We start from the raw sequence: 14,877 nt of genomic DNA, 5'->3' as shown, positions 1-14,877 counted from the left end.
ATGCAGGCGAAACTGCTAGGTGCACACCAACACTGTCACCCTTAAAAGCGTAAACCATGTTAACAGCTAAGCCAAACCACAATGCAGTAGGAAGTCATAACATACACTGTGCTATATGCATAAGAAACACCACAGAACTAGATGTATCCAGAAGAGGACCCAAGATACAGACTCCAGCTCCTGTCTTGAGAAGGTAAGAGCAACTAAGGTTCTGCCAGCTCTAAAAGTCTGCCCCAAACCTTTAAAGTGGCAAGCTCAAGAAAATGCCAACTTTTACCTTATTGGTTTACATAGCTTGAGTAACCAGCCTGGCTCGGCTCAGACAGGGCAGCCAGTGTGGTGTTTAGCAGACTGAGTCATCTGGTGATGTGAGCAGTGCCAATGACTAGAGGCCACTGAACCACAAAGACAGGAAAGTGTCAACTCCAGGCCCCTCCTGAGGCTGCAGGCAGGGCCTAGCAATGCCCTCATCTGGTCATGGGTTTTTGTCTACTTTGCAAAAATAAGATATTTTAACTGCAAAAAGTACATAGCCATACAATATAATATATGATAGAGGAGTGTCAAGCAATTAATTAGTGAAAATAACATGCAACCATTTTTCATTTTGTGATATTTGTCATCTTCAAAGTTCATAATCTGGTCATTTCTTTTCTCATTCTAAGTACACTTTATACCTGATTTTGTATTTGTAACTTTGTATTCCCATTTAAATGGTGTAAACTCTAGATTCCATAAAACCAGCATGGCCCAATGGCCTGTATGATCCCTCTGCTAAGTTAAAAGACCCCACGGGCAGCATCTGTAGAGGGGTAGATAGGTACGGGGCTGTCTTGGCCAATGCCCACTTAGGAGGTGAGAGCTTTGTTGAGTAAATGTGGATGACTGAATACAAATGTTTCTGGCAGAAGAACTCTGGAATTCTAGATAGAGCTGGTGAAAACCAGTTAGAAAACCTCTTTTGAAGGTAAGGGCAGATTTCTAGCCCTAGTATCTCCTGAGCAATCTTGCTCGGCCAGTAGCCTTGGTCTCTTCAGCCCATGTCAGTCAGCGTATTTCCTGGCAGGTTCATATGAATCATATACCCTGGAGTTTAAGCTTAAGAACAAGTTGAACTTGGATTGCTAAATGAGCAGATCGTGACTCAAACGAAAGAGGCAGGTGACTTTTTGTCCTCTCGAGCTTTCTTATTGATTCAACTTGGGGCCCTGGTGTGACAAAATATATATGTTTAAAGTAGGAGAGTGTGCAAGAGAAAGCCCGTCTGTCTTGCATGGTATAGAACCTGCAACATCATTGTTAACTTTGAACTCTACCTGTAATTGTGAGTCTGTTCAAACATTTTTTTTTAAATGCTGAAAAAAATATTACGGCTTTGGGGCATGTTAGCAAACTTAGTAACTGATGGACAGTATGAAAAGAATGAGATCATGTCCTTTGCAGGGACGTGGATGGAGCTGGAGGCCATTATTCTGAGCAAACTAGTGCAGGGACAGAAAACCAAATGCCACATGTTCTCACTTAAAAGTGGGAGCTAAATGATGAGAACACATGGACACATAGAAGGGAACAACACACACTGGAGCCTTTCAGAGGGTGGAGGGTGGGAGGAGGGAGAGGATCAGGAAAAATGACTCATGGGTCCTAGGCTTAATACCTGGATGACGAAATCATCTGTATAACAAATCCCCATGATACACGTTTACGTCTATAACAAACCTGCACATGTATCTCTGAACTTAAAAGTTAAAAAGAAACATAATTTGTATACTTTGGGAGGAAGCCTTTGAAAACATATGGCAGAAACTATACATTTTTTCCTGTGAACTTGGTAGAGAAGTAAAGAAATTCTTAACAATTTTGGTCTGTTTATCTTTTTTGTCTTGACAATATGTATACTAAAGATGCTCTGCACAATATAGGTAACGATACATATGTTATACAGACGTAATTCAGAATTCTCTAATACACGTACCTGGATGTGGTCCTCCTGATCATTTTAGCAAACGTGTTTATCTTAAGTCAACAGTGATATCTTGGCAACTTTGCTTTAGCATTTCTCTCTCTCTCTCTTTTTTTTTTGTTTTTGTTTTTGAGACGGAGTCTCACTCTGTCACCCAGCCTGGAATGCAGTGGTGCAGTCTTGGCTCACTTCAACCTCCGCCTCCCGGTTCAAACAATTTTCCTGCCTCAGCTTCCTGAGTAGCTGGGAATACAGGTGCCTGCCACCACACTCGGCTAATTTTTGTATTTTTCATAGAGATGGGGTTTTGTCATGTTGGCCAGGCTGACCTCAGGTGATCTGCCCACCTCGGCCTCCCAAAGTGCTGGTATTACAGGCGTGAGCACCACACTGGCCAAGCATGTCTCTTATCAGACATTCACTTTATGATCAAGCTTAACTTTTTCTCAGTTGAAAGTTACTTAATTCCAGCCCCATATGGATGTGTATACAAATTATACTCAAACTTTGATTAGAATGCAAAGATTTTATATCCATGTATCCTTTTGACAACTTGTTTTCAACAATGGCAAATAAATAAAAGAATGCAGAAGATTTCACAGTCTGCAGAAGGTTGTGACTTACAGGGAAAATTGTTCTAATTTATTGTTCGCTTTCAGACAATGGAAGAATACATGAACAAGCCTACATTTTAACTGGAAATCTACTTGAAGACTCCAGCACTACAAGTTATGAAGCTGTAAATAAGCAACGCCTCCCATCCGGTTTTTTGATGGAGCCTCAGGCACCATGCCAAAAATAATTTAAAGGGATTCTTCGTTAACTAACAAAGTTAAAGTTGTTTAACATATTTATAATTACTATGTGTCTGTATTATTAAAAAAAAATTATGTGTCTGTATTATACTGTATAGGTACTTGTAGCTCTAAATGTTTAAAGTAACTACCACCTAACCCAACAGACAATATTTGTAATGTATTAACTCCATGTTATGTTTTTAAGCTAGTTTAGATACATTAGCTGCAATTTTTTTTGCATTTGACACAATATTGTAATAATCCATGATTTTGAATGTAAAGTATATATGATGTCATTAATACTTTTTCTAAATGTTTAGTTTTTTAAATTGTATAATAATTCAAAATTATGTTAATAGTGCAGAGTTTATATGTAATGCTAGACATTTTTCATACACTTAATAGTACTGTAACTGCAATTCACATACAAAATGTCTGATTTTAATGTGCTGAATTCATTTATTTTTTTCAGAATTGGGATTATGAAAATAACCAAAGAGTATAGAACTTAATAAGTATTTTTGATGCCTTAGAAGCTGCTATCTTGACTGAGGTTTTAATTTATCTTTTAATCGAATATAAGGGACATTACAATAAGGTTTTCTATGAACTGTATATTTATTAAGGTTTATAGAGACCTAGAGATACAGCATCTATGACTTCCTTTATTATTCTAAAATAGTATGATAAGAATTAATAGCAATAATAATTATTGCTACTATTTTTTAAAATTCACGTTCCAAGCACTCTTAGATGCTGGAAATTTCATTTCAAATATGTTTTAATGTATCTCTAATGCATTTGAAAACTTATTACATGGCTTACTTAGAGCATTTAAGATTATCACAGCCTATATGGTAGATTCCTTTCCTCCTTTTTTCTTTTCTTACCCTTTCCTCCCCAAAGAAAAGATTTGCTGCTGACCATTATTACTGTAAGTATATCACATTTGTGCTTCCTGGAATGAAAATTCTGTATAACCAGGTCCTAACAGTGATCAGACATACTACAGGGAAATAGCTTGTAGGCCGGGAGTGGTGGCTTACACCTGTAATCCCAGCACTTTGGGAGGCTGAGGCAGGTGGATCACTTGAGGTCAGGAGTTCGAGAGCAGCCTGACCAATATGATGAAACCCCATCTCTACTAAAAATACAAAAATTAGGCCGGGTGCAGTGGCTCATGCCTATAATCCCAGCACTTTGGGAGGCAGAGGTGGGCGGATCACAAGGTCAAGAGATCAAGACCATCCTCGCCAACAAGGTGAAACCCCACCTCTATTAAAAATACAAAAATTAGCCGGGTGTGGTGGTGCATGCCTGTAGTCCCAGCTACTTGGGAGGCTGAGGCAGGAGAATCGCTTGAACCTGGGAGGCAGAAGTTGCAGTGAGCTGAGATTGTGCCACTGCTCTCCAGCCTGGGCGACAGAGCAACACTTCGTCTCAAACAAACAAAAAAATTAGCCGGGCGTGGTGGCAGGTGCCTGTAATCCCAGCTACTCAGGGGGCTGAGGCAGGGGAATAGCTTGAACCCAGGGGGCAGAGGTTGCAGTGAGCCAAGATCATACCAGTGCACTCCAGGCGGGTGACAGAGCAAGACTGCGTCTCAAGAAAAAAAAAAAAAAAAAGAAAAAGTAAAAGCTTGTAGTATTCTGTCTTGCTGCCTGCTATTTGATGTTTTACCTGTGCATTTTCAATGTTAGCTTTGAGGTCTGGTATCATTCATATTAGAGTGGTTTGGGACCTCCAGTGATTTCCTAGAAGAATGCGTTTCCTGTTGGATTCTTTAGGAGATCCCATCTGGTAGATTTTTAGAGAACCCAATGGAAAAATGTTCTCTTTAGTTCATCTCAGCAGACATATTTAGGGAAAACAGCAAAGCAAGCAGGAGAACAAAAGGAAAAATTCACCAATTCCTCAACAATGGTTATAATTGTTCAAAGGAAATAACTCAGATTAGCATATAAAATAATCATTAGGCTTTTACTATCCAATATTTCTTCAGGTTACCATGTAATTACAATTATGGCATCAGCTTGAAGTTTATCATGTATGATTGATCACTGCGTTTACTTTAGCTAACCTTCAGTTTTGTGGTTTAACTTTTTAATGTGTTAGTTTTTTTTTCTTTCTTTCTTTCTTTCTTTTCCTTCCTTCCTTCCTTCCTTCCTTCCTTCCTTCCTTCCTTCCTTCCTTCCTTCCTTCCTTCCTTCCTTCCTTCCTTCCTCTCTCTCTCTCCTTCCCTCCCTTCCTTCCTTCCCTCCCTCCCTCCCTCCTTTCTTTCTTTCTTTTCTCTTTTCTTTTCTTTTCTTTCTTTTCTTTCCTCGCTTCTTGTCACCCAGGCCAGAGTGCAATGGTGTGATCTCAGGTCACTGCAGCCTCCGTCTCCTGGGTTCAAACGATTCTCCTGCCTCAGCCTCCCGAGTAGCTGGGATTATAGGCATGCGCCACCACGCCTGGCTAATTTTGTATTTTTGGTAGAGTTGGGATTTCTCCATGTTGGTCAGGCTGGTCTTGAACACCGACCTCAGGTGATCCGCCCGCCTTGGCCTTCCAAAGTGCTGGGATTACAGGCATGAGCCGCTGCACCCGGCCAAATTCTTTATTTTTCAATACAATTTTGTAAAGATGGACCTCATGTAAATCCATCATAGTTTTTCCGGTTCTTTTGAAATTTGTCACCATATTTGGATAAAGGTATCTGTTGAACGTCATTCAAATATACTACACATGTTCTGGATAATTCCATATTAGACACTTTAGCTATGGACAGGGCTTCTCAGACTTCAATCAGTGTCACACATAGAAAGTAAATATATCTCGTCTGGGCGAGGTGGCTCACGCCTGTAATCCCAGCACTTTGGGAGGTCAAGGTGGCAGATCACCTGAGGTCAGGAGTTCGAGACCAGCCTGGCCAACATGGTGAAACCCTGTCTCCACTAAAAATTCAAAAATTAGCCACGTGTGGTGGCGCATGCTTGTAGTGCCAGCTACTCAGGAGGCTGAGGCAGGAGAATCTCTTGAACCCGGGAGGCAGAGGTTGCAGTGAGCTGAGATCACGCCACTGTACTCCAGCCCGGGTGACAGAGTGAGACCCTGTCTCAAAAAAAAAAAAAAATGAAAGTAAGTAAACATATCTATATGGCACAGTGGGGTAAATTTGAGGGATTTTAGGGACATCTTACATGGGCCTAGGCTAAAATAGTCATTGTGTTTTCTTTATATTATATAATTACTATAAAACTACCAAGGGAAAGATAGTAAATGTTAAATTTCTATAAAACTTCCAAAATAAAATGTTTTAACATGTTTTAATGAGGAACTTGGTGTGTTTTCAAGAATACACTTTTTTTAAGTCAGATTTTATGTTTGGAATTGCTACTCATAATTCCTGGTGATGTCTCTTTAATATGACCTCTTTATTTTCTTGGTACCTACCAACAAGAAGCAACTTCAAAAGTAAGTGGTAGCAAATGGGAGAAGAGTATTTACTGCTTTTGCTCCTACTGACTTTTCTCATCATTCACCTACATTTTGGTAATCTGATCTCTTTACACGTAATTAATGATGTGATCATTTTTTAAATCTAGTGACAGCTCCTTTTCTTTCATTAACAAATGTAAAGTTGACAGTTCTTGTGATAAAGCAAATGGATTTTTGATTCAAACTGTTTTTTCCATATCAAACCTCCTAAAATAATGATAAAGCTTTAGTCAAATGTATTGTTCTAATCTTTTTTGAGACAGAGTCTCACTCTGTTGCTCAGGCTGGAGTACGGTGGTGTGATCTCAGCTCACTGCAACCTCCACCTCCGGGTTCAAGTGATTCTTGTGTCTCAGTCTCACAAGTAGCTGGGATTACAGGTATGCACCACATGCCTGGCTAATTTTTGTGTTTTTAGTAGAGACGGGGTTTCACCATGTGGCCAGACTGGTCTTGAACTCCTGACCTCAAATAATCTGCCCACCTCGACCTCCCAAAATGCTGGGATTACAGGCGTGAGCCACTGCGCTCAGCCAGCGTCTTCTTTGGAATTCATGTTATAATACCTACGAAACATCATTGGTGAACTGTGTTTAATTTCACCTTTCTAAGTTATAATCAATACATTTTACTGGTAAATTTTACCTGATAATGTACTTATTCACAGTGGTCCCTGAAAATTTTTGATTAAGTTCATTCAGATGCTGGGGAATATGAGTAAAGCAAGCCAATAAATATTCTCCAATAATCTGCAAAGGACAACCATTAATTTTTTTTTAATTCTTATTTTAACTCTTGACAAAAGTTTACCAGTAGACCATGTACTTTGGTATTAAGCAGAAATCATCTATTTTGTCACATATTGCTAAAAACAGAAAGGTCTGTAACATCCAGGGCTGCCTTTGTTTTTTTGAGTCAAGGTCTGGCTCTGTTGACCAGGCTGGTGAGCAGTGGCATGATCGTGGCTCACTTCAACCTTGAACTCCTGGGTTTAAGGGATCCTCTCACCACAGCCTCCCAAATAGCTGAGACTACAGGAATGCACTGCCATGCCTGGCTAATTTGTAAACTTTTTTTAGAGAAGCGGGGGAAAAGGGGCGTTCTCCCTGAGTTCCCAGGCTGATCTCGAACTCCTGGGCTCAAGCGATCCTCCCACCTTGGCCTCCCAAAGTATTGGGACTACAGGCATAAGCCACCGTGCCTGACCTTCTCAGGCTTTATTAGACTCACCTTCTGATAGAACCATTTAATGTGGAATTCAGCCCTACACAAGAACTTTCGATAAGTTCTTCATGAATAAGCTCATGCATTAACTGAATCTCAGCATTTTTTCCTTGCATCTGTGCTATCACATAACTTATGCAGTGTTTCCATTATATTTAACTTACTTAAGTGTTCATTTACTATTTTGCTTACTAGTTTGTTTTGCAGCTTTACAGAATAAATAATGTTTTAAGCATTTCTCTTCAGGGTTTCACAGTTACTAACTAACAAGGATCAATTAACCTGAGATGATCTATTTACAATGTAACCATTCTGGATTAGAATTATTTTCGCGTCTTTGCATGTTCTGTATCCAGTGATAATATTATTCAAAAGTGGCACTTTTTCTCTTTCCTTTGGAAAATGATGAAAATTTCCACACAGATTGGTAAAATGAGCAGTTCTGCAATTGTGTGTGTTACATGAGGTTTTGCTATTGTTAGCTGACTTCATAACCAGCTTTATGAGATATACTTGAGATTGTTATAACATTTTTTAAAAAATTAAAAAATAGAGATGAGCTCTCACTATGTTGCCCAGGCTGGTCTTGAACTGGGCTCAAGTAATCCTCCTACCTCAGCCTCCCAAAGTGCTGGGATTACAGGCGTCAGCCACCATACCCAGTCTGCTATAACTTCTAGGAATCTTTGTTTCTTATATTATACTTGCCCTTCTTTAAACTTTTATTTAATCTTGTGTGTAAAATGCTTGCTTAGTAGAAAGATGCCAGTATAATTTACTTGATTCTATTGCTTTACTTGATAACATTTTGAAGAGAAGAAGACATTTAGGCTGAAGAAAAGGGAGAATTACGGGCGAGGCGCAGTGGCTCATGCCTGTAATCCCAGCACTTTGGGAGGCCGAGGTGGGTGGATCACAAGGTCAGGAGTTCGAGACCAGCCTGGCCAACATGGTGAAACCTTGTCTCTACTAAAAAAAAAAAAAAAAAAAAAATACAAAAATTAGCCAGATGTGGTGGCGGGCGCCTGTAATCCCAGCTACTCGGGAGACTGAGGCAGGAGAATCGTTTGAGCCCCAGAGGCAGAGATTGCAGTGAGCCGAGATCATGCCATTGCACTCTAGCCTAGGCAACAAGAGCAAAACTCCATCTCAAAAAAAGAAAAAAGAAAAAGGAGAATTATGAAGAACTTGGTTCCACAAGTAAGATAGTCCTCATACTGCATCAGTAGTGACTTAAACTTTTTTAAAACTTTTATTTTTTTGTGGGGGGATCTGTTGAATTTGGGAAGCCTCCAGTTTTAATAAAATTTTTTTATTATGGTGGAAACATGTCTGTAAAACTTAGGACTATAGAAATGCAAAGAATAAAGAACTGAGGGAGTTACACACATTTGTAGTCAGAAATTAAGTTCAAAAAATAATTTAGGTCATTTGCAATTTTTAGTATGCAAAATAAATGGAAAAATTAAAGTGCAATAAAAATATAATTTGGGAAATGAATGCAGTAAGATTGAAAACATTGAAATATTAATTATCATTTAATAAAATAAACTTCAAAAAAAGTATGAAAATACAAGTATCTTTACTTATGTAGGATTAAATATATTTCTGATAATCTGTCCTCTGTAATGAATTGGTTTAATTATGTTTTTCTGTTTTTAGAAATGAGCATCTTTTTTATTTCTGGAAACAACTTTTTAATGAGATTTTATCAAGCATTAGACTATGACTAATTATAATATTCAAAGCCAATACCAAAACGATGGATAAATAAATGAATAAAACAAGGCACATTAATAGAAAAAAACGAATAAAATCAATTACGGGTTCTACTTGAAACACCTAATCTCATGATAATAGCAATAATACAACAATTTGTACATACTTTATTAGTCGAACATTTATTAAAAATATAAGATCATAGAGCAAATTAATTTGGAAGAAAATTTAAATCTTTTACATACAAATACCCTCAAGAATAATAAATCATGGAGTATTAATAAAATTAAACCAGCTGATAATTTTAGAAAGTGCTTCATGTGCAGAGACTTTTATTCAAGTCCGCTCTGCTTTCTGCTAGTGTTTTTTTTTTTTTTTTTCTTGAAATGGGATGGGATCTCACTCTGTCACCCAGGCTGGAGTGCAGTAGCACGATTGCAGCGCACTGCAACCTGGACCTCCTGGGCTCAAGCAATCCTCTCACCTCAGCCTCCTGAGTAGCTGGGGCGGGCTACAGGTGTGTGCCACCATACTTGGCTAATTTAAAAGAAAACTATTATAGACAAAGTGTCTCACTATGTTGCCCAGGCTGGTCTCAAACTTCTGGGCTTAACTGATCCTCCTGCCTCAGCCTCCCAAAAAGTTCTGGGGTTACAGGTGTGAGCCATCTTGCCTGGCTATCAGTGCCTTTTATATTCAAAATATTTTGAGCCAAAATACATAATTACTGAATTTAGGAATTTTTCTGAGACAGCCATCCGAATACTATTTAAATATTATTTCAACTCTTGTGAACTTTTGGATCAATAAAAATAGTGATTTGATTTTTTTTATCTCTATATGTGATTTTCAACTATCAGTCTCTCAGAGCAAACAAGTGGTCCATAGTACACTGGTTGTGATGTTCTGAACCATATTACTGAGTATCATATTTACGTTTAGAGAGTCAAAGTGGAGTAGGAATTGAGGACCTTTGTTTTGGTCCTGGCTGTGCCACTGACAAGGCTCTTGGACTTGCTCTTTGGAATGGATGGAATGTTAGAATCAGATGAGATCATACAGTGGTCTAATTCTCTCAATATATAGAAGAGGGAAGAATAATCATTGCTGTAACATTTATGTTTTGATCAAGTACCAGTGGTAGTCATTTGTTTAATTAAACTTTGTCTTGATCAAAGGTGTTACCCCATGAGAATATTTGATGAGTCTGGTATGAAATACAATCCTAATGACATTCAAGCATGTTTTTCACCCTTTTAAATGATACAAGTGAAGAATATTGAGTGCTCTTTAAATGAAAGATGTCATTATAAGAGTAGATAGAACCACTCCTGGAATAAAAGGAGAATTACAAGTTTGTATTGGCTGGGAGCAGTGGCTCATGCCTGTAATCCCATCACTTTGGGAGGCTGAGGTGGGTGGAAATCACCTGAGGTCAGGAGTTTGAGACCAGCCTGGCCAACATGGCAAAACCCCGTCTCTACTAAACAATACAAAAATTAGCCGAGCATGGTGGTTTACACCTGTAGTCCTAGCCACTTGGGAGGCTGAGGCAGGAGAATTGCTTGAACCAGGGAGGTGGAGGTTGCAGTGAGCCAAGATGGTGCCACTCCACTCCAGCCTGGGTGACAGAGTGAGACTCCGTCTCAAAACAATAAATAAAAAATAAATAAATAAATAAAAACAAGTTTGCATTGTCGAGTTTTGGAGGAGGGACTTCTCATATGTTTCAGAAGGAAAGGAGAGAACAGAGGAAGAATACATTTTTTGCTGGTCTTGAATTTGTAGCCTCTCTTGAAGGTTGGTTTATTCATGGTGGAATTATGGCCAGTGGAATGTGGGTTGAAGTAACCCATGCCCACTGCAGGTCTGGCTCACAAAACTCTCCCATATGAGACCTCCATTCTTTGTTTACAGCTAAACAAAAAGACTCCAGGACCCAGAGAAGGCAGAGCCATGAGATGGGAGGAGTCTGTAAAAAGGCTGTCAGGAAAGCCAACCAACTAGGACAGCCAAACTGGACTAATATATGCAACAGAAGTCAACCTCTATTGTATTACGCCACTGCACTGGGGTTGTTACAGCATTGAGCATGCCCCAATGCACAAAAAAACTGGGTGCTACCATCAGGAGGATCAGGATATATGAAATCAAGTTTATTTACAGAAAGTGCACAAATAAGGCACCCTTTAGAGATGACACAAGCGACTATCTGGAAAAGGGTGGATAATAAGCATGATTGGGAAAGCAGGCTTCTAAGAAATAGATACCAAAACGTAGAAGTAGAAAGATTGTGATGTTGCCATTCACACATCATGTCAGTTTTGTAGAGGCACAAATTGGGTCCCACGGGTTACCCTGCACCTGCGTACAAATTTTGTTTGACTGCCACTGTATAAAAAAATTGAATCAATCATGTTATTTCACATACAAACAGTCTTTTGTTTTTCTTGGAAAATTGTAAGAGCTGGCAATATTGACCCTGCACTTCTTTATGGCAAGAATCAGCTGGAGCTGGAGGGTTGCACTGCTGTTTCCCACAGCCCCCACCTCTGCACCTGCCCACTTCTCTGGGCATTTTCTTTTCTTTTCTTTCTTTTTTTCTGAGACAGGAGTCTCACTCTGTCGCCCAGGCTGGAGTGCAGTGGTGTCATCTTGGCTCACTGCAACCTCTGCCTCCCGGGTTCAAATGTTTCTTGTGCCTCAGCCTCCCAAGTAGCTGGGATTATAGGTACGTGTCACCACTCCTGGCTGATTTTTGTATTTTTAGTAGAGATGGGGTTTCACCATGTTGGCCAGGCTGGTCTTGAACTCCTGACCTCAGGTGATCAGCCTTTCTCAGCCTCACAAAGTGCTGGGATTACAGGCATGAGCCACCATGCCTGGCCCCCTGGGCATTTTCATTTGACCCCTGTGCTAGATTTTTACCCTGCTTCTGTGGTTGCAGATGCAGCCCCTTAGTTTGCCTTTTGAGACCCTCCATGATCTGAGTGCTTCTGTACTTTTAAATCACATACCCACCCTCCTTCACAGTTCCTTCAGGTTGATGTATTATTCTCTTCTTGTTGGCTGTTGCTTGTTCTGTTCATTCCTTTTACCTAAATGTTGTTTGCTCCATTTCCCTATATCCAGATTCTTTAACACCCAACTCACGTACTACTGTCTTCCTGAATCCTCTCTCATTCCATTCTTTCTCCCTTCTCTGAAATCCCTTTGCATTAAATCTATGCCTCACAAGGTACTTAATTTATCACTTCTAATGTTATATTGCAGATATTTAAATATAAATTACCTGGACATAAAAAGTCCAGGATGAGTGGGAGGGCTGTGTGTGTGTGTGTATGTGTGTGTTAGAGAGAAAGAAATAACTTTTCTGAGTCTCCTAATGGTCTATTGATATCTTACATACATTGACATAATTTCTCATAGCTACTAGATTAGAGTCTAAAACCTCTCCTTTAAAAAGATGTATTTTTCTTTTTTATTTTTTTTGAGACAGGATCTCACTCTGTCATCAAGGCAGGGGTGCAGTGGTGTGATCTTGGCTCACTGCAACCTCTGCCTCCCAGGCTCAAGTGATTCGCCCACCTTTGCTTCTGGAGCTGGGACTACAAGCACATGCCACCATGCCCAGCTAATTTTTGTATTTTTTGTGAAGAGGGGTTTGTTTGTTTTTTTCTGGCAGGGCGCAGTGGTTCACACCTGTAATCCCAGCACTTTGGGAGGCCGAGGTGGGTGGATCACCTGAGGTCAGGAGTTCGAGAGCAGCCTGGCCAACATGGTGCATGGTCTTTACTAAAAATACAAAAAATTAGCCAGGCGTGGTGGCAGGTACCTGTAATCCTAGCTACTTGGGAGGCTGAGGCAGGAGAATCGCTTGAACCCAGGAGATGGAGGTTGGAGTGAGCAGAGATCGCACCATTGCACTCCAGCCTGGGCAACAAGAGCGAAACTCCATCTCAAAAAAAAAAAAAAAAAAAGAAAGTTTTTTTTCCATGTTGCCAAGACTGGTCTCGAACTCCTGAACTCAAGCGATCCTCCCACCTCAGCCTCCCAAAGTGCTGGGATTACAGGCATGAGCCACCGTGCCCGGCCAAAAGGTATATTTCTTTTAATACTGCCAAACTAGAAGATCTTTGAAGAATCACAAGAAGTTCTTGAATCTAGTAAGTTGTATGATCATTTCTAGAGTATATCATCAAATAGTTTATTTTTGATCAAGAGTTTTTACTGTCTCTTATGTTGTCTTGAATCCAGAAGTAACATTAAAATATTGTACTTCTGAAGCATGATAGGATTCCAAAATTTCAGGTGACAGATGACACTCTACTGTCCAGGACCTTTTCTGTTCTGTCTACTACTGTGTCCCTACCACCCATACCAGTGCCTGGCACACAGTAAGATATCAGTAACTGCTGAAAGTTGAGGAACATGGTGATTACTTGGTTGCTGCTGTTCTTGTGACAGAATGATCAAAATGAAAACTGAGCACTTAGCAGTGGCACCATGAGGATGTGTTTTCTTTCTTGGGAAATAAAAATAAGAAGTTTGGAAGCAGAAGTTAAACTGCCACATTTCCAAGCCAGCCTTCATTCAATACCATTCACATGCATGACACACCAAGCTTTTATGTTGAAACTATTCATCTGGGTGGGGAGCCCATTGCCAAGCCTTGCCAGCATAATGAAAAAGAACCTGATGGCTTGTTGATGTGATTGTACAAGGAGGAATAGGCTTTTCAAAAATATGATTCAAGTCTACCCAAATATGTGCACTTTTTGTATTTTTAAATGTGTCATGTGGATTATGATTTTAGTGCAAGATTATGATAGGGGATCACTTATTAAGATTAGAAAACTTTTTGATTATTATTATTTCCAAGTCATGAAGTACAAAGCAGTGGCATGCTGATTTCGCTCTGTCTCTTCAGTCTTCCTTTTGCCCTTTGCTACAAAAATGTGTTGACTTTCTCTTTAGATACCATGTGAGATCTGTGTAAATGCAAGTGATGTGAAGATAAAGCCTAGGAAGGCGTATCTGTAAACAAAAATGGAAAAATACCTTTAAAGAAGCTTAACTGTAGCTGAAAGTGATAGTCACCAGGAGAATGATTGACTACCAAGTACACTGTATACTAGACCTAGGTAATATATTATTCATAAGGGACAGGAAAAGTAGTTTCCCTCCTTTCCTCCCTCCCTTCCTTTTCCTTCCTTCCTTCTCTTCCCTTCTCTTCCCTTCTCTTCCTTCCTTCCTCCCTCCATCCCTCCCTTCCTTCTTCCCTCCTTCCCTTGCCTCCCTCCCTCCCTTCCTTTCTTCCTTCCTTCCTTATTTAGAACAGATGAGCAAGTGAGGAAGAGCAGATAATAGTAAAAGAATGATATTTCATGTTGATAAATGTAAAGATTCCCTATATATTCGATTCACACACTTTGTGCTCTTGTTTATATATGGAAATGTAGTGAAACAAGAATTTAGAGTGAACAATGCAAAAAAGGGCTGAGAGCTAAGTTAAGGCCCTTTATACAGTATTGACTTCTCTCAATCGTTCTTTTTTTTTTTTTTCCTTTTGAGATGGAGTTTTGCTCTGTTGCTCAGACTGGAGTGTGGAGTACAGTGGCGTGATCTCGGCTCACTGCACCCTCTGCCTCCCGGGTTCAAGTGATTCTCCTGCCTCAGCCTCCTGAGTAGCTG

The 14,877-nt window shown here is 39.7% G+C and overlaps 1 protein-coding gene across 1 annotated transcript in view; it reads left to right on the top strand.

The window, feature by feature from the left end:
- AP1S3 (adaptor related protein complex 1 subunit sigma 3) overlaps nt 1–9,560 on the top strand; it is an 85,460-nt gene extending 75,900 nt beyond the window's left edge. The window contains exon 5 of the mRNA XM_031008673.3: nt 2,623–9,560. Within this exon, the coding sequence (XP_030864533.1) occupies nt 2,623–2,658 (36 nt within the window). The 3' untranslated portion in view covers nt 2,659–9,560. The remainder of the gene's footprint in view (nt 1–2,622) is intronic.
- Nucleotides 9,561–14,877: the final 5,317 nt, after the last annotated feature.

This window comes from Gorilla gorilla, chromosome 11, assembly GCF_029281585.2.
Source record: "Gorilla gorilla gorilla isolate KB3781 chromosome 11, NHGRI_mGorGor1-v2.1_pri, whole genome shotgun sequence".
In the NCBI taxonomy this organism is placed as follows: Eukaryota; Metazoa; Chordata; class Mammalia; order Primates; family Hominidae; genus Gorilla; species Gorilla gorilla.
The sequence above is the reverse complement of the archived record's forward strand: the minus strand, read 5'-3'. Positions and strand labels throughout refer to the sequence as shown.